The 19702-nt window shown below is 37.1% G+C and overlaps 1 protein-coding gene across 1 annotated transcript; it reads right to left on the bottom strand.

The window, feature by feature from the left end:
* Nucleotides 1–3604: 3604 nt before the first annotated feature.
* Nucleotides 3605–17278, bottom strand: ap4b1 (adaptor related protein complex 4 subunit beta 1). The gene is made up of 8 exons (XM_039749374.1): nucleotides 16972–17278; nucleotides 14397–14533; nucleotides 14053–14277; nucleotides 12415–12545; nucleotides 8139–8286; nucleotides 5734–6230; nucleotides 3832–3915; nucleotides 3605–3750 (listed from the first exon to the last, which is right to left on the bottom strand). Exons 2-8 carry the CDS (start codon nucleotides 14507–14509, stop codon nucleotides 3620–3622), a joined length of 1329 nt encoding a protein of 442 aa, XP_039605308.1. The 5' UTR covers nucleotides 14510–14533; nucleotides 16972–17278; the 3' UTR covers nucleotides 3605–3619.
* Nucleotides 17279–19702: the final 2424 nt, after the last annotated feature.

Raw genomic sequence — 19702 nt, 5'->3', positions numbered from 1 at the left:
AGACTTAAGTTAGATAGAGTTTTTGTTTTTCCAGAGGGAATTTTTTCACTATAGATATATAAACATACAGTATTCTGTGTGTAAAATAATAATAAATATATAATTATTATGTAAGTAATTAAGTTCATTAATAACCATAATAATAATAAACCAAGGAAAAGGGAATAAGGCAATGTTATAATCAAAATACATATTGACAATTTACATGTACTAAATAAAATACTAAATTCTAAAAGCACACTGTAATGATTAGAACACAAAGGTTACAGACCCTTTCTATACCCACTTTAAGATAACTTATAGTACTGGCAATAAAAGCAATCTTAAATGTATTGCAACTAGGCCTGAGAATACGGCTCTAAAGTGCGACTGCAACATCTGAAATTCTGAGTACAGATGATTGAAACCAATTACATTTATTACTAGCAAATCTAGTTTTAACAATATTATTGAGGCATATATTTTCCAAATAACAAAAGCAAACATAAAATTGTTACAGTGAATTCCATAAAGGATTTGTTAGCCAATGTAATTATAGCTCAGTAAACAAATCAGCTTTCTAAGGAAACACATCTGCTTCCCCCATTCCTGCTGATTTGGTCATAAAAGTTCATCCAAATTTATAATGTCCAAAGTACTCTTGAAAGAAAAAGGAAGGTGTAAAATTTTCAACTATATTCTTGGTTTTGGCATGACACTATCTGTAAATATATTCATCAACACAGTCATAAGCCAAGAATGAACATTTAATTTGTGTTAGGATAACAACAATGGTCTGAAGTGTGCATTATATTTTAAACTGTTGAAACAACTGCTAATTCCAAAACCTTTTAAAGATGAATGCACCCAGGAAATTGCTTACATTTAAAAAAAAAAAATAAAAAAAAAAATTACCAATAGTCTAATCTTAATGTATTTTCAATGCCCAGAAGGAATGGAGACTAAGACTGGCTTTGCCTGGAGTACCAACTGTGCATAATGAACCTGCAGGCCCCAAATTGGCATGTCATGCAAGCCAATTATTATTTTTAAAATGTTTAATATTAAAAACATTTATTTTAAATGTGTTCATCCTATGTATGAATCTGCCATGTACATTGCTATTTGTCACAAATCCAAAAAAAAAAAAAAGTGAAAAGTTTGCATTTTGATTAAACCGGGGCATTTCAGGGGTGGGTAATCAAGGGGTTTGTTCATCCTGATGAAGAGCATGGTGGTGCAGTGGTTTGGAAAGCTGCCTGACCTTCTGTGTCTGTTAGGATTTTTTCATCAGGCAAACCAGTTTTCTTCTGAAAACCTAAAGATGTCAGCATTAGGTTAATGGTTGAGTCTTAACATGGCTGGTACGACTGTGTGGGAACCAGTGTTGTGTATGATGTATTGGTCCCCTTTGTCAGGACTGATAAACTTCAGCACGATTTAGCAGCTTCAACTGGATAACATTCTGTAAAGTTTTATAGCTCCACTATTCCTATATCCTATTCGCTCGCCTACCCCCGGGTTTGGTTTACCGGATATACAATTTAAAGAGATTGTTACATATGCACTATTTTCACTTTTACTTTAAAATTTTTGTAAAAACAATACTTGTCCTTGTTTTTAACCGGCTCCGGGCATGGTTTGGAGGCGGGGTTAGGGTGGCTGAACGCACACAAGTAGAAGTGGTCGGATCATCTGCTGGCTTTCTACTGCTGGTGAGCTGCGTATTTAGCTTGTTGCTTGTCATTGTTTTAAGAGCTGGGAGCAAGTTAAAGTGTTTCTTGCAGGACTTCAAATTGTCTTCCGAGAAGATCACATCTTGTCTCCCTGTCTCCCTGTCTCCCTCCCCACAATTTTTTTTTTTTTATAATAGAGAGATATTTTGCTCCTTTTTTTTGTTGCAGTACATAACAGCTTTACATTACATATTAGTTTGGGAAAATACTGAACACCAAAATCCATGGCACATATTGTTTGGCACTAATGAGTGTCATCAACAGAACTACAATCAATTAATCCATCACTAACTTGTATATAGTGCCAAAAACACAATGCAAGAACAGAATGAACTTTATGCTAGAATATAATCTTGTCTGCACTGTAAAATACAGTAAGCTAAATTGGAAAATAATGCATTAAATGCAAGAAAGACATCACTGGAAGAGAAAGAAAAACTGTAGTGTCCATGTATCCTTCAGATCCCTTAATGTATACAGCATCTGCTGTTGTACAAATAATATCAATCACCAAAGATATCATCTAGAGCCCTGGGATTAGTTCTACTACTAACTTCCTGTACTCGACTTACTAATTACATTACAGCAAATGTATTACATACATTTTTATGTACATATATATTTTGACTAAACAACGGTGTGCGTAAAAAAAAAAAAAATTAATGTTTGCGGTATTTAATTCTGTGTACTTTAAATGAGAAAATGACAGAACAAAAAGAAGTTAACCTGCAAGAATGAATTAACAACTGAATGTAATGTATTCAACTAATGGCGAGATATGTATGCAAGAAATTCTAATATATCCGCTATGGAATATGTACAATGGAACCTACAACATACTTGCTTTTTCACTTTCTCCTTTGATTGTTTCAGTTTGTACTTAGAAAAATCTCAAAAATTTCAGCTTTCAGACACTGGAGGGCAACAGAGACAACCATTCCCTCTAGCTGTGCAATCAAGATGAAACGGCAGCCTGCATTTTGCCTGGGGAAAAAGCTGCTATTTCTCTTTAGATGTTTCATTAATGACATAAAAGCCATCTAACAAGACATTACGATTGGCTGGAAGTGATGTAAAAATATACAACCAAATCTGATGGCGAGCTGAAAATTTCACAGTGTCACAAAGTGTCTTCTAGGGTAAAGTGAAATCTGGGGAAAAGATTCATAGTTTTGAATTTCATTTTGAATATTCAAATTGCAATTAACATTCAATTACATTTGATTTTCAAATATGAATGAGACAGCCCTATTCCCATGGTTCTCCTTTTGCTGTTGTTCTTCTGTGGTTTTTAACCTTCCTTCTAGTGGACTATGAACCTGGCTAGGGAAAATCATCTACTTATTCACCTTTACATTAAGCATTCAGACAAACATAACTGTGTGTACACTAAAGAATAGTTTAATAGTCTCATTTCATAACATACTAACACTTAAAAAAACAAACTTGGGCTCTGCTTACAGTTGGTTTGCTTCTTCTCCTAAGAAAATACAATACAGTTTTACTTTTACATGTTATAATGTAAGTAGCACTGCTGTCTCACAGCTTCAAGGCGCTATGATTGATTCCAAGACCTGTTACAATCCGTGAGCATAAGCGGGAGTATGACAACAGACTAATAGAACTGATTGTTACCTTATGGAACGAAAGGCTCTAGTTGCTATCAATACCATAATTAATAAATTAGTTCAAAAAAGCTGACAAATGGATATTTAAATATTTCAATCACAGGATGATAATAAAAGGGTGAAACATACATGTGTAGAATAAAAAATTTCACTAAGTCTTTACATGAGTCACAAATGTTTTATTTACTGCTGTAAATGTCTGTGGCAGTAGTTCCAAATCTTTATTTGAACTTTTTGTTTTCAAATGTGCAAGTATCATCAATCCACAGTTCATTTTCATCCATTTAATAACAGAAAGATTACCTCACTGTCCAAGATATAGTCCTCACAATCCACCAGAGCCTGACAAACCAAGTCTGTGCACTGGGGACATAACCAAACCAGGTCACGAAACATCTGCACCACAGCTGGAAAACAAAAACACCCTATAATAAACAGATGCTAACTATATATTTCCAATGATTTCAAAGGTTTTCTTTTTAACTAACCTGATGTGATATGCTCTTGCTTCAATCCAAGAAGGCTGGTTAAAATACTCATACATTTCTCACTATAGTTCTGTCCAATGCGCCCTGAAATTATAACAAAATGGAATCCCATTATTAATGCATTTACGAATTCCAGAATGTCCCAAAACTTTAGAAAACAAAAAAAAAGGTGGCCAAAGGTAAAGGATTCTTCAATTACAGAACAATCCCAGAAGCACTGGGCATAAGGCAGGAGCCAAGTCTGGACAAAGAATCAGATACTCAAAAGCCCATCTGAAACTACCAATCAAAGTGAAATATGATCTGTGAGATGTGGAAGCAGACCAATTGCGTTATTTCATGTCTAATTAAATTCATTATTTGAATGATACAGAAATGCAGCACAGCTGTTTCTCTAACACGGTCTGTGAAAAGAGATTTGACACCTCTATGAAATTAATCACTTTTAAACCAAAAAGGGGTTACTATTAGGTTTTGCTGTATCATGCAGCTCTTAGTCTTGTTATTTTTAATTACTTACTTTATACATGTTTCATATTTTGTTTAAATGTTTTGTAACCAGTATATAGTACTAGGATGCTGTACCGTGTTAGCCATTATGAATGTAGTGAAAAGTCAAGCAAAATGAAACCTTTAATTGGCTAACTAAAAAGATTACAATATGCAAGCTTTCAAGGAGGCAACTCAGGCCCCTTCTTTAGACAAGAAGAAGAAGAAGGGGCCCGAGTTGCCTCAAAAGTTTGCATATTGTAATCTTTTTAGTTAGCCAATTAAAGGTGTCATTTTGCTTGACTTCTCAATACACCCAGTATATAGAAAGAGACAATTTTGCTGGAATAAAAATTACAATTTAGGTTTAAAACCAGATTTTGCTACTCAAAAATACACATTTAAAAGTAAATATTTTTACAGCTAAATAAGCCAGAAAATGTATCAGATTTTCTAGCAGTATCTTTGGTCATTTCTTTTGTACAGTCATTTCTTAGTCCCTACAATATCTTCAAATTTTCAAAAGCCAAGTGAAAATCATCTTCTAAAATGTAACCCAAATTTTTGTCTTGCTTCTTTTTCATCAAAATGATAAAATGTTTATCACATTTTGACTGAAAATAAATTCAAGTCATGGTCAACAAACTGACATCAACACTGCATGGTCAATCTAAAAATCACTTGACAGAAAAGTTTAGTACTTTGTTAAAATACAGAAATGTAATATACAATGGTCACTGAATCTGTGGCACAGTAATGTATAAATCAAATGTTTATATAAGTGAGGTAAACTGAGTATAGACAAACTTTACAATGTTTTAGGGAATGGGAATGTGAATGTGCATTATGGAAAGCTTCTACACACACTGCTCTTTAAACAAATAAAATAATCGGACGTGAAGTCACTGTGGCGTTGTGCACAAAGAGGCAAATTCAGTCAAGGAATGGCTCAGTAACTGACATATTCCACTATCTAAATTGTTTTGGTAGCTACCAAAGAGCAGAAGCCAAATAACTGTGTAAAAAACATTTTATTTTTGGAGTACCTTTGTACAAAACTATACTATTCCTACTACTAGCTGATACTAGTACTACAGCAAAACATTTAATATTTTCAACCTGAGCTATTGAACAGATTAAGTATTAAATATAAATACACTCACAAAATAAAATAAATCTAGTTATCCTATAAGTATGATCAAACTAAAATATATTACAATTCAAGAAAAAAATTGTGTTGCAAAATTTTCTGGGCATTCCTCAAAAACCCAATACTATAACCATCATCCAGTTTAAGTTTATTAACATTTATATTCAACATTAGATAATTTCTTTATATGGTCAACATATACATGAAAAATGAATTAAATGGTAGTGAGGTGGTAATGCACACAGATTGGCAATCAGACTTACCAATAGCAAAAATAGCAGCTTGTGCCAACTCTGGAGAAATATCAGTACAGTAAGCTCGTAGTTCCTCGAGAATAACAGCCACATTGTTGTCATTCACCAGCTCAATAAGGATCTCCATCTTTCTGAATTTAATATAGTTGGGCTCCGAGTAGCTACAGAAAAACTTTTTATACTGTTCAGCAAATAGACTAGGTAAGCTGCGGAGGATTTGTTGTACGTGACACAATGCTGCAAAACGCAGCTCTCTGCATTGAGCAGTGCAAGCAGACAACAGAGGACCCCGAGCCCTCTCCAGAACATCGGCCTGTACTGCAGGGTGAGCAGAAGACAGCCGAAGAAAGAGGCAGATTGTGGCAGCCAAGACTCCACTGTGTACACTGTGCAGGGAGTCATCAAGCAGGTTGAGAACATCAAACAGCTCTTCCTCTGTGCGAGGTGTATAGCGAAGTAAAAAAGTGAGGACTTCACTCTGACCCCAGGGATCCAGATCTTTTATTCTAAAAAAAAAAAAAATATAAAACAGTCACACTGGAATATAATTGAAATTAAGTAAGACGTCACCTGTCACATCATTCTAAACTCTTTTTTCAATTAATAAGGAATTCCTGTCATTCCATTAAGCTAGTTCAATAAAGTTACATTTTGTTATTAATTACAAAGTAGGTAATATATTGTAAATAATACCCGAGATGGCTAACTGACAGAAATAGTTGAACCAAAAAATAATTACACTCGTGCCTCTTTTTATTTATGTTCAAAAACTGCACAAAATTTACTGCATTTACTAAAAAAATACAGTAAAACCTTGATTATCCGTCAGGGTTTGGGACCGAGGCCATGACAGATAAGAGAAAAGATGGATTAACAGAACAGCTACTATAAAATTGATATACAGTAGATTAGTTTAGCGAATGTCATATTTATTTACAGAAGAAAACTATATTGACAAAATATAATATAGTATTAACAAAATGAATTCATTCATATAATATTGCAATGACCAGCGTAATAAACATATAAAACTCAGAAGTACTGGAGTTTTCTATGTTTCACTTGGAGTCTCTGTTCTGTAACAAATGGTGCCGTGTCTTATTTGGGTTAAAGTGCATACCTCCAAAACAATAAAAGAAAGCTCTCTCTCTCTTTATACTGCAAACATTCCTGCTTATTGTCTCCCGACTCCATACTCAAAACTTCCTTCCACTGCACCTTCCTTTTCCTCCTACCTTCTCCTGTCACTTATCTCCCAAGAAGCATGTCCGCCTCTCACAGAACAGAAGCCCTCCACCCAGTCCCATCACTTGCAGCATTCATTTCACCATTTCAGGTCCCCCACAATGCATCACAAGCTGCTTGCACATCACAATATATTAACAAATCATAATATAACAGAATTTAAAAAGAAAATTACTGCACAATACAGAAGAATATTAACATGTTTTTCCATTTTGTCAGCATCACGTTTTATGTTGGTCACTGTTCGTTCTTCTCCATAAACTGAAGCAACACTTAAAGCACTTTTGCTGTTTTGTACATGTTTAATAATTTAAGTTTTTTTGTGACAATTCCTGCACCACAGTTTATCGGCCATTATCACGTATAGTAGATTAAATATAACAAAAGTGAAAAGCAAAATGCTATTAAAACTGAAGGCATGTAACTTGACACTGTAATTTCAAAATGTGGCATGACTGGTGGTGCTGGGGAAGAACACTACACGCTAGCACGGGATAGCAAGGGATAGTTGATCCAATGTATACAGCTCACAGTGTACTGCACAGTAGTTTTTTATTTTTTTGGGGTGGCCTGACAGCTAACGGAGACTAACAGTTAACTGAGTGATGGAATATCAAGGTTTTACTGTACCATCAAATTTCTTGATACATTCGATATGCAGAAATAACTCATTATAGAGTAGCTAAACTTAAAAAAAAAAAAAAAGTAAAATATGGTAAAATTAAGGAACTTGATGCAATGCTAAGCTTAAAAAGCTAAGACACTAGAAATCTACTATTGTACACAGCTGCAAAGTAATATAGATTTAAAGGAGGCTAAAGTATGTACAAGTACTATAATACTAATAAAGCCACTCCTAAACTGAAGTATAGACCCACTTGCTGTTGAAGGTCTTAATTATGAAATATTTTCCCAATCCCCTTTCTATTAATGGTCATACTGTAGCTTGATATTTTTTTTTTTTGTGCTTGGGTAGGATTTACTACTAGCTGAAATAAATAATTTTATTAAAAATGGGTTATTGACATTTAAAGGCTAAAAGTGAGAAGCTACATTGTTCAGAGACTACCACAATACTAAATAAGCAGAACTAACAACAATGTTATCAGATTCTCCCTCCCACCCAAACAGTATCATGAATTGTAAAGATGAGCACAATTTTACAACACCTGTTGAGTAAATGATGAGCAATTGGTTTATTGATAACCACGCCACCTTCCTGCTTCAACATTTCTTCAAGTGCCCGAAGACAGTTCACCATTACAACTGGGTCTGGATCTCGCAAAAGGCCATACAGTTCATTCACTAAAGCGGCATCTACAGAGAATAATCAAAAAGGTGAATTGTGCTTCTAATGAAGGCCATATTTTAAGGGAAAGTAACATAATACAACCGTTAATATAATATATGTAATACCACCCTCCTCAGGCTCCACTAACATATTCTAATATATAAAAGACATTAGTTATTATGTACTTTCAAATGCTTTAAACCAGTGGTTCTCAACTGGTCTGGCTTTGGGACCCACCATCACCCCTTAATGACAAGCTACGACCCAAAATTTTCAACTTCTCAAATTTATTAAATGAAAAGATGGTGCAGTTTGAACCCGAGATAGTAGAATAAAATATCACAGTATGCCAACACAAAAAACCTGATCAACCTAATGATAAACCAAAATGACCAGCAAGTGGTGATGTCAGAGAGGGAAATATTCCCTTTTACACTCAATTAGCTGCATTTTAATTAAAACCAAATCTCTTCAGTACTACTGTTAAAAACTCTTCAGTAACTATTTTAACTGGCTCAACAATGCTTTCATGCACAAATATGAAATTAAAAAGTGCAACTACTGAGAAGTATTTACAAAAATAACTCAAATTATGTAGTTTTACCAGAAAATTCTCACTCATTGAATCTAGGACAACCAAAACTGCACTATGGAAAAAAAATAGTTTCTTCATTAGCAGTTTTTTTTTTATAAAGAGAAATAAATTAAACAAAAGAATGAAGTTTGAAAGGATTCAAGTATACTAAATTAAATTTTCTTCCGGTTACCTTATCAGTATGTAAATGGTGAAAACAATGTGCTTTGAAGAAAATTAAGCAACACTCACTTCCACAACCTTAGGTGAAACACTGGCATTATAGACCCGAGTTTGGAGGAATTAATGGAAGAACTTGGGCATGTTGTTTTGCTCCTGACAATAGTCTCAAAGTCTGGAGTTACAGCAGATAAAACAACTCTGAGGTCATGCTCAATGTCCAGTCTGTTTCTGTGTTTTGTCTTCAGCTGATCCAGAGCTGAGAATCCATACTCACAGAGATAGGTAGTGCTGAATGGTAGCAGGTGTTTTACTGCTCGAGTGGCAAGACAAGGATACTCGCTCATCACAGAGCTGCACCAGAACTGGGAGAGGCTTACCTCCATGAATTTCTTTTTTAGCGTGTGGTCACATGATAGTTCCACCAGCTGACTCTCTTCATTGCTTGGCAACATGACGGTTTCCATGTCAATTCCAAATGGGTCGCGAATCCAGTCATCATCCCCCTGTTTCTCTGGAAAGTAGTCATTAAACTGCGTAAGAAGTTTATTCAGATATGTCGTAATTGTTTTCCTCATTATATTTTTTCCTGCTGCGTCCAGGTGCTGGCCCTCATGACAAGCACTGGGGAACATTTTGGGTCGGTTTTTAGAAACAGGACTTGCCCACAAGGAGATCCCTTTTTTGAAAGCATTGAATTTGTTATAGTGTTCAAAAATGTTATGCCCACTTCCCTGTATAAACACATTTAATGTGTTTAATTGTTCAAACACATTAGCGAGGTAAGCAACGTGTGCGAGCCACACACCGTTGCTAAACAGGTCTACAAGAGGCGAATTGTTCTGGGCAAGAAATGCTGCGATTTCAGCTCGAACGCCAGCGTATCTCGGCATGATACAACACCTGTACATGCTCACTACCAAGATCATGGCACAGTTTCTGAAAACATTGGGTGTTCTTTGCACTCCGGTTAATGTAGTTTACCACTTGGATGACATCTTTTAATGTTCCATGAAGCACTGGTACCATATCCTTTGCTGTCAGGGCCTCCCGATGTAAGAAACAATGATTCCAAGTTGCATTTGGAGCTTTCTCAAGTATTCTCCTCATGACCCCCGAGTTTTTTCCTGTCATGGAGGCAGCGCCATAAGTTGTGATACCAACGCACATGTCCCTGCTTAGGCCCACAAAATACAAATACAAGTCCACACAGCTGAAAATGTCCTCTGCAGCTGTAGTAGTAGGGAGCTCTCTTGTGCAGAGAAATTGTTCCTGTAAGTCCCTGTCCCACACTTCTCATGTAAACGAGTAAAACTGCTTTGTTTATGTCATGTCTGTGGATTTGTCCATTTGTAAGGCAAAATGATCTTGTGCCTTAATGTGAGCTGTGGTCTGTTCGATGTCATTCGACATGTCTTCAATTCGCCTACAAATAGTGTCACTTGACAAAGGCATCGTTTTTAGCTTATCCGCTGCGGATTGATCCAACACCTCTCTGACCATGTCCATGGCTGCAGGTAAGATGAGGTCCTCTGCAATGGTGTGGGGCTTCTTTAACTTACAATACGATGTGCCACCAGGTAAGATGCACACAGTGCCTGTTCTTGCTTCGAGCATGAAGAAGTAATACACTTTTGTGATGTCCTTAGGTCTTGAAGTCATCCTTTGAAGTACTCAACGCGTTTATCTTTGAGATAATGGTGTTTTGTTTCCAAATGCCGCTTCAGTTTTGATGGCTTCATGCTCCCACAAGCCAACACCTCACTGCACAAAACACACTGAGGTTTTTGCCCTCCTTTGTCGTCAATATAAGAAAATCCATATCTAATATATTCTGCGTCATACTCAATTAGCATATATAAACAATGTTTGCAGGTCTTCTTCTATAGTGTGAAATGTCAGTTGTCAACTCGCATTACCGGGCATTATCGCCACCTACGGTTAAGAAGTGTGAACAGACGGCACGCCGTTTATTTTTTTCTTAACATTTTTTTTGCCCAGGCAAAGGCCCACGACCCACTGAAAAAGGGTTCACAACCCACCAGCTGAGACTCACTGATTTAAACCCTAGAAAGAAAATTTCATAGTGGTGCTGCAATTATTTTTCATTGGCAACATTGGTAGCTATATACAAAATGAGATATGTGCTGTCAAGCAAAGAAAAAAAAAACCAAACAAACAGATAAATCACAGAGATTGTTCTGAGTAATCAAGACTAACACATTGTAAATTTAAAATTAAGCAATGATGATGTTTTTGTTTTGCCTTAAAATTACCCCAACATTTAAAAATAGGAAGTAAATACAAACCAAATTACATTCAATAACAGCATTGTCTCAAGCGAGAAAATGCACAAAACTGAAGATCCAGACAAACCAACAGTTTCTGATACTCCTGTCCAAATTAAAGAGATCAACCAGATACAAACTACAACAGAACAAACTTGAACTCAGGTAGCCAAAATAGGTAGAAGACACCACAGCAACCCATCACAAAAACAAGATAGAACTACTCAACATATACAGTGGTGTGAAAAACTATTTGCCCCCTTCCCGATTTCTTTTTCTTTTGCATGTTTGTCACACAAAATGTTTCTGATCATCAAACACATTTAACCATTAGTCAAATATAACACAAGTAAACACAAAATGCAGTTTTTAAATGATGGTTTTTATTATTTAGGGAGAAAAAAATCCAAACCTACCTACCTGGCCCTGTGTGAAAAAGTAATTGCCCCCTGAACGTAATAACTGGTTGGGCCACCCTTAGCAGCAATAACTGCAATCAAGCGTTTGCGATAACTTGCAATGAGTCTTTTACAGTGCTCTGGAGGAATTTTGGCCCATTCATCTTTGCAGAATTGCTGTAATTCAGCTTTATTTGAGGGTTTAGCATGAACCGCCTTTTTAAGGTCATATATACATATATAATCTGTCATCCCATGCAATTTTAGTCATGTAACATGACAACTTTATGTCTACGATACAGTATCTAGCAACTGCATTCATTAAGTGTAACATACCAACATATTCCAACTGGAGGTTGTGTGGTGTGGATAAGATGCCAACATGCACGATAGAATATTTTAGTAATACATTTTATACCTTATTTTGAGGTGGAACGTGCAACAAAGTTTGGAAATGTATAATATAAAAATCAAGATTCACAGAATAAAATAAAATACATTTCCATTAAAAAAATAAAAATGACAGTTATTATAATACAGGACTTTCCTTAAAATTCTAAATGATTAAGTAAACCCAAGAAAACTGGTAAAAATAATAAAATGTATTTTTTCTAAGACTAAGGTTTTCAGGTCACAATAATAGAGCAGATTTAGCATGTGCAATATGGCTAAACCTCACTTCAGATCCTGCTACAGTATAAAATTTAAACATACCAATTTCAACATCAGGCTGCAAGTTCCTCATTTTGGCACAACCAAGAACAGCAACTCTTCTTACATAAGCAGCTTTGTCTCGTAACCCCATGAGAATAGGGTGTTGAATGTACTCAGTTATCCCCGGCATTCTATGGAAATGAAGACGGCAAAAATAAAAAAATAAAAACTAAGTAAATTGTCACAACAGGATTTTTTTTTAATTGAGATCACACAACATTACATACCAATAAATCAATTTTTACAAAAATAAGACCGAAAACAAATCAACCCCCACCCCTGAGAAAGAGAGCTATGCCAGCAGAGTAAAACTTAAAGCTAGTAAAAATAAGTAAATAGATGAATTAATAAGTGAATAAAGATAAATGAAGAAAAAAAGGGGGAGAGAATCTACTTCCTCAGTGCTTTAAAGGCTTATTCTAAAATGTTATTGATTAGATCCTGCCACGTTTTGAAAAATTTCTGCACTGATCCTCTAAGTGCGAATTTGACTTTTTCCAGTTTCAAATAGTATATAACATCAGTGACCCACTGACTTAAAAGAGAGTTTGGATTCTTCCAGTTGACCAAGAGAAGTCTACATGTCAATAATGTAGTAGAGGCAATTACACTTTGTTTGCCTTTCTCCACTTTAAGCCCATCTGGAAGTACCCCAAACACAGCTGTTAGTGGGTTAGAAGGGATTGCGATACCAAGGCCATCTGGAAGGCATTTAAAGGTTTTGGTCCTGAGTGATGTTAATTTGGCGCAGGCCCAATGAGGCTAAAACTTGATTGCAACGTTCACAGGTTGGATCTTGCCCTAGACAATTTTAAACAAGACAGATGTGCTCGATATATAAATTTTGAGTTAATTGTATACTTGGCACATATGGAGCTTGAGTGGAATTTCCGCATTGCTACCTTCCACTCCTTTTCAGAGATATTGAGTGAGAGATCCTTTTCCCACTGTCCTCTTGGATCTTTGAAAGGGAGGGACTGTAAAATGGTTTTATATATTGCAGAAATGCTGTCTGGGTCCTCAAGACTGATCGATATTTTTTCCAGCATAGAGGTGGGTGGGAGATGAGGAAAATTGGGCAGGTTGTGTTTAGCAACAGGAATTTTAAGTACACTTTAGACAGACTTGGAAGATGTAGTGGAATCATCACCATTCACAACCAAATTATGACGGCAATTCAGAAGGCTTGGGATGTCTAAAAAACTACTGTATGCTGTGATGAGCACAAGTCAAAGGATGCTGTATAATGTGCTTAAAACCAATGATCTGGAATATTGTAGGTTTAAGCCTCCATATTGCAAAAGGGATATAAGTTGTCTACACATCCGTTTTGAAGAATCATGTTAGAATATCTGCATAGTTATCTACAGTAGATTTGATAATGGGTTTCTAACCATACACCAGCTTGGATTCAAGTGGTCTTACCAATGGACCCTATAAATATGAATGATAAAAATGTACTACTAGTTACTGTGACACAAACAACATACAAATCTTTTCATTATCCTTCATAAAATTACACTTGCCAAGTTTTCTTATCATAGTAAATCTGATTAATGAAGTAATCTGTGTTGTACTTTCACCTCCTAGCAGTATTTTAGTGCAGGAAAGAAAACAAAAAAAAAAAAACTGACCCACCTGAGACTACACATACTGCGCAGTGCCAGCCCACGGACCATGGGGTTACGATCAGCACAGTCTTTATGCAGAGTGTTGATGGCCAGCAAGGCCAAGTCAGGCTTTAGTGCAGCATAAGAACACATATACAAGTAGACCAGCTTCTTCTGGACAATATCCACTGTGGCACTGGCTTTCACCATTTCCATGAAAAGTGGAGACACGTCCAATCCCTGTGTCATGTATCTGTTAAGAAAGGACATGTGGCATTCGGACACTACCTACATATACACCGTTAGACTGCATTTGTGAGTAATTCTTAAGGTGGTACCGAATGGCTTAAAGGTTGCTAAAATAAAACTTACTTGATGACTTTAAAGATGACATTTCGATAGCGCAGCTTGTCTGACTGCACATTGGGATTGGACAGGGCCCTGTTCAGCTCCTTTACTGTCTCTTCAGACCCCAAGTATGGCATTGTCTTCTATTTTTCAGTTATCACCTATACATACAAAAAAAAACAAACATAATTATTTGATATTAAAAAAATGAGGTGGTAGCACTGCAGCTCAGTGATCCGAGCAACTGCACTAAACATACTGATTTTATCATCACACATCCTAAAACTGTAAGTATATTGGAAATCGGAAATTGGCCCTGGGTGAGAGAGACAGAAGGAGAATGTGTACATGTTTAATAAACTGGCACTCGATCTCGATTTGGCTTTTGCATCATACATGTTTCTGTCAGCACAGGCTAGAGCTCTCGGTGAACCTGAAATGATTTCAGTAGACTTTATAATATTATGTACAGGGTTGTTCAAAAACCATTGCCTTTATTGCATTGTCATTTTGTTCAGTGCACTGCCAGGTGGCAGAAAACAGAAATACTACATTTTTCAGCCCAATGAGAGATTAAAGTCAGACAGTTTTACAGTTGTTCAGTGTGACCCATGTACTTGTAAGGTGAAAACATTCAGAAAACGTATTTAATCCCTAACTCGCACCATTTCTCATCTCATAAGTACTTGCGCATTGTGCTTTATGCATCAGTGTTAGAATGGCTATTTATATGCACGCTGTGAAATTGTAATAGAAAATATTGCAATAATTTGAAATTGTACATATTTTAGTGTAATTTAATACTATATTACTGAATAGTATGACACAGTCTAGGACTACCTGAAAATAAACCTGATCCACTTCTCCAGTGCTCATTCGTCACCAGCCACACTTTTATCCACTGCAGGATGCACATGGATCACATTTCACTTCAGTTGCTAAATGTTCTCTGCAGACAAAGTAATTGCAAGAAGAACATCTCATCGTTATCATACATACGTACCCATGTGGTGTATCAAATGCACCATATGGAACTTGTGACTGTGCACCCACTCATAAAACCGGCAGGGGCACACTGAAGGGAAACCATTGCAACTCTGTACTTGTAGTGAATCAAGCTGAGGACAGATGGTGAATGCTGCCGGTAGCTTCAAGAAAAAGGACACTGGAGAAAAATAACTGAGATTAGTTTACAAAATACACCAGTGTGAGTAATTAAGGGATAAAATATGGGCATTCTTTTTGAATAACCCTGTACATTTGCTGCCATAAAGCTTCATGAATCTGGTTTTACATTCTAGTCCATCGCTGTCTGCCCAGAATTTGCACAGATATACCAAAAAAAAAAACGCATTAAGTTAACTGGTGACTTTAAGCTGGCTATGTGTGGAGGACTGTTTGTAGGTGTGTAAACAGGCATTGCAGGAGAGAGGAAGCCTGTCCAGAGCTGGTTCTTATCTTGCAACCAATGCTGCTGTGGTTGTCACCAATCCCTACGACCCTGAACTGGATATAGGAGGTGTGAAAATGGATGAATGGATAGTTGCATGAAGCAGACTAAATCAATAAACCTTACTGTTAAACATCCTTCCCTGCTTAAAATAAAATAAAGCTATAGTCAGGAAAGAAGTGCATCAGTATTTTAAAAGACTGCCAGGATAATTCTGTCAAATAAATCTTTATAGACTTTTTCTAAACAACAAACGACAGCTTTAGACAAAGGCAAAGAAAGAGCATGGCTAATGCAGACTTTTCATTCAAAATCAATCATGAAGTTGTAGGGGTGCTTCCCACACAGCAGGACTGTCTATACAGTAAAAGATTTACTTTTTTGGGGCAAACAGAGATACATACGAACATACGGCTCTGCTAATAATCTGCGTATACTGCTGTGTGTGTATTTAGCACCGACAGTAACTCACAGGGCCTGCACAGCACTGAGTTCAAAGCACATACCATCCTTGCAGAAGACACCAAGTCACACCGTATCCGTCACACACACAAACGGAACTAAGTGGGATCGCCTAATCAAAGTAACATTCACTTCTTTAAGAGTAGCGGAGGAAAACTGGAGTACTATCAGTAAGATCCAAGTAGAAACACATAGAATACGCATTATTTTAACTCCACAAGGAAAATTCCGGTTGTGGGTTTTGGAACACAAGACGAGGAATTCACAACCGCCACTGTATCGCCCAACTTCAAAATGAAATTGTGATTTGCTGTTTGACATTTTTAGACTTGCAAATCCTTTCCACACACAGATGACAACTGCAGCATGCGTCCCCAAGCTTTTTAACCCACGTTTTCCAAAAATGTTTGACAGCCTTACCAGACTGCATCAGCCGTCAGGCAGCCGTTACCACTGAACGGGACACCAGTCTCCAGTCGTTCAAGCCAACCAGTCAGTATGCGGGCAGTCTTTGCTCCACAAGTATTTTACAGACAAAATCATCTACGAAGAGATAGAGTACCACAGAAGAGGTAGCTACCACCACCTGGCACAAGGTGGCCATGCATACTCATATTTACAGCTATGAAGTTATTAAAATACATTAAATGTCGCAAGGAATATTCCAACTATAAATGAAGGATTTACCAGGTGTGGGCAGCTTCCGCTGCGCATTTCATGCCACGAGTTGCACTGTTTCATACACAAGTTTTGTTCTTCGTGAGGACTTCACTTCAAGACTAAACTTTAAACCCATACTGAAGTACAAATCCGCACTGCTTTACTTTTTCGCCGGGAAGACGAATACTTCCGCTTTGTGCAGGCTGTCGAGCTGATTGGACGAACATCTCGTTAGCATGGTTCCAATTGGCTGTGGTTTCGCTCATGTTTTCTTAATACCCACGAAAATTGCTCGAGATTTCTCCGAGACCTTGCATATAAAAACTTCCTGTGTCTGATTTCCGGTTCCGTTGCGTATCCGGTGCCTGCCCGATTTGCGCGCGCAGGTGTGTCACTGTCACTAACCGATCTGCCTGCTTGCCCGATCATAAACATATATAGATAGACGCCGCATTCACTGTGTTGTCCAGTAGACACGATACGTCAACGCGTCCGCCCTATTGCGAGTTGCAAAAGTGCCATTTAAATTAATACAGGTAGACGTGGAATCCGGGTTTTCTGATGAAAAAACAATAACGTTTAAAACAGTATCGTTTACATACAACAGATTTTTGCGAATCGTTTAAATGCAATTATTTATATCCATTTATACACTAATAATGGAAATTATTAAATAACCAGTAACGCACACTGCAAGTTATACACTTGACTTGAGCATTCCTAGTTTTCCTCCTGTTTCTCTGTATGTTTATCATTCGTTTGCTCAGAGGTTGATGCGCTTGCTGCTTCCTGAGCAGCTCTTCTTTTCTCCACCCTAGCGACCCACTGCCTCTCTACTTTTGTCTGCATATTTTCGCGTTAAAACTGACTATGTTTGGTTTTGTGTTGCAATTACTTAGTACGTTTTTCTTAATTTTTCACTTAAGCCTCCACAATATGCCTCAAGAATATTTAAGATATGAAGAGGTAGGGGAAGCGACCGCGAAGGTGGTAGGGAATGAGAACGATGCACATACGCATGCGAGAGTTGATTCTACAATAAAATGTTAAATAAAAAGAGTAATAAAAATCATCACCCCGAAAGAGAATAATAGACATGACGCAGTATATGTGTACCAAATTTCAGGTCAATAGGTGAAACAGTTTGCGAGCTACAGGTGATTTTAAATCCTGGACTTACAAACGAACAGCCACAGTAGCGTATTATATAAGAAGATAATAATAATAATAATAATAATAATAATAGGCCTGCTATCTGCTCCTTTGCGTGAGGAGGAACTGGAGGAGCAGTGTCAGAGCCCTACAAAATGACCTCCAGCTGGCTACTGGTGTGCACGTTTCTGACCAAACCATCAGAAACAGACTCCATGAGGGTGGCATGAGGGGCCGACATCCTCTAGTGGGATATGTACTCACAGCCCATCACCATGCAGCTGGCATTCAATTGGCAGGTGAGAAAAGGTTCACACTGAGCACATGTGAGAGACCTGTGACAGACATGAAAGAGTCTGGAGACGCCATGGTGGACATTATGCAGCCTGCAACATCATCCTGTATGATCGGTTTGGTGGTGGGTTAGTAATGGTCTGGGTCACGTGACCTCCACGTGCTAGACAGTGATACTGTGACAGCTGTTAGGTATCGGAATGAAATCCTCAGAGCCTTTGTCAGACTTTACACTGGTGCAGTGAGTCCTGGATTCCTCCTGGGGCAGGACAATGCCTGGCCTCATGTGGCAAGAGTGTGTAGGCCATTCCTGGATGACGAAGGCATCGATGCCATTGACTGGTCTGCATGTTCCCCAGATCTGAATCCAAATGAGAACCCGTTATGTATTGTCAAGTAGCACCACAGATTGTCCAGGAGCTCACTGATGTCCTGATTCCCCAGGACACCATCAGCCATCTTATCAGCATGCCCAGACATTGTTGGGAGTGCATACAGGCGATTTTCAGTGTGATGTTGAATCAGCCCTCAACGGGTTGGTGATTTTGGTTTCCATCGACCATCGTTACTTCATTTTGTTTTTGACAAATTACATTATATGGCTCAGTAAAGATTTTCCACTTGAATATTTTATTCATTGAGATCTGATGTGTGATTCAAGTGTTCCCTTAATTTTTTGAAGCAGTGTATGTAAGTAATCTAAAATTACAACAGATAAGATGAGATTAAACATGTACAAAGTGCAATGTAATAACAGAAAGTTAGGTAAAATATGTAAATTCCATCAGTAAAAGCATAAGGAATAATGCTGCCACTAGAAGCAATGCTCAGAAAAATAGAATGTGGAAAATTATTTTGCAAAATGAAAGTGTATGTAAATGCACTAGAAATGTTACAGAAGTTCCTCAAATTACACTGCTAAAACCAAACATGAAAGCATAAGCATAGGGCTTTCCTCAGACAGAGAATGTGGGGGAAATGGAAGTATAGGATTACTTAATAAGTGGAATTTAGTAAGATCTGCATGATGAGGGTCAGCAACCATACAGACTGAGTCATTGTGCTTTTACTCACACATATAAAGTAAAGGTGTTTTTGGTAATGATGAAATAAATACATTTTTTTTCTACTGTCTTTATCATTTCCAAGTCACCATTGTTTTGTGTGTTGTCACCAGTTATCACCAACCAAGACGAATGCACAACTCCAAATGAAATATTGGGTTTGTGCCAACCAGGTCACCCATTTACTGAAATAATAATTTGAAACAAAAAAAGAAAGCCACAAAATCCGCCTTCACACATTGGCTGCT

Source organism: Polypterus senegalus, chromosome 3, assembly GCF_016835505.1.
Source record: "Polypterus senegalus isolate Bchr_013 chromosome 3, ASM1683550v1, whole genome shotgun sequence".
Lineage (NCBI taxonomy): Eukaryota > Metazoa > Chordata > Cladistia > Polypteriformes > Polypteridae > Polypterus > Polypterus senegalus.
Note: the sequence above shows the minus strand (reverse complement) of the source record. Positions and strands in the feature narration are given on the sequence as shown.

Bases quoted from the DNA above. Each gene is read 5' to 3' on its own strand.
- ap4b1 (XM_039749374.1), bottom strand. From the start codon at position 14,509: ATGCCATACTTGGGGTCTGAAGAGACAGTAAAGGAGCTGAACAGGGCC. The intron at 14,278-14,396 runs GTAAGTTTTATT...CTTTCTTAACAG, and splicing joins GTCATCTTTAAAGTCATCAA to ATACATGACACAGGGATTGG. The intron at 3,916-5,733 runs GTAAGTCTGATT...TTATAATTTCAG, and splicing joins AGCTGCTATTTTTGCTATTG to GGCGCATTGGACAGAACTAT.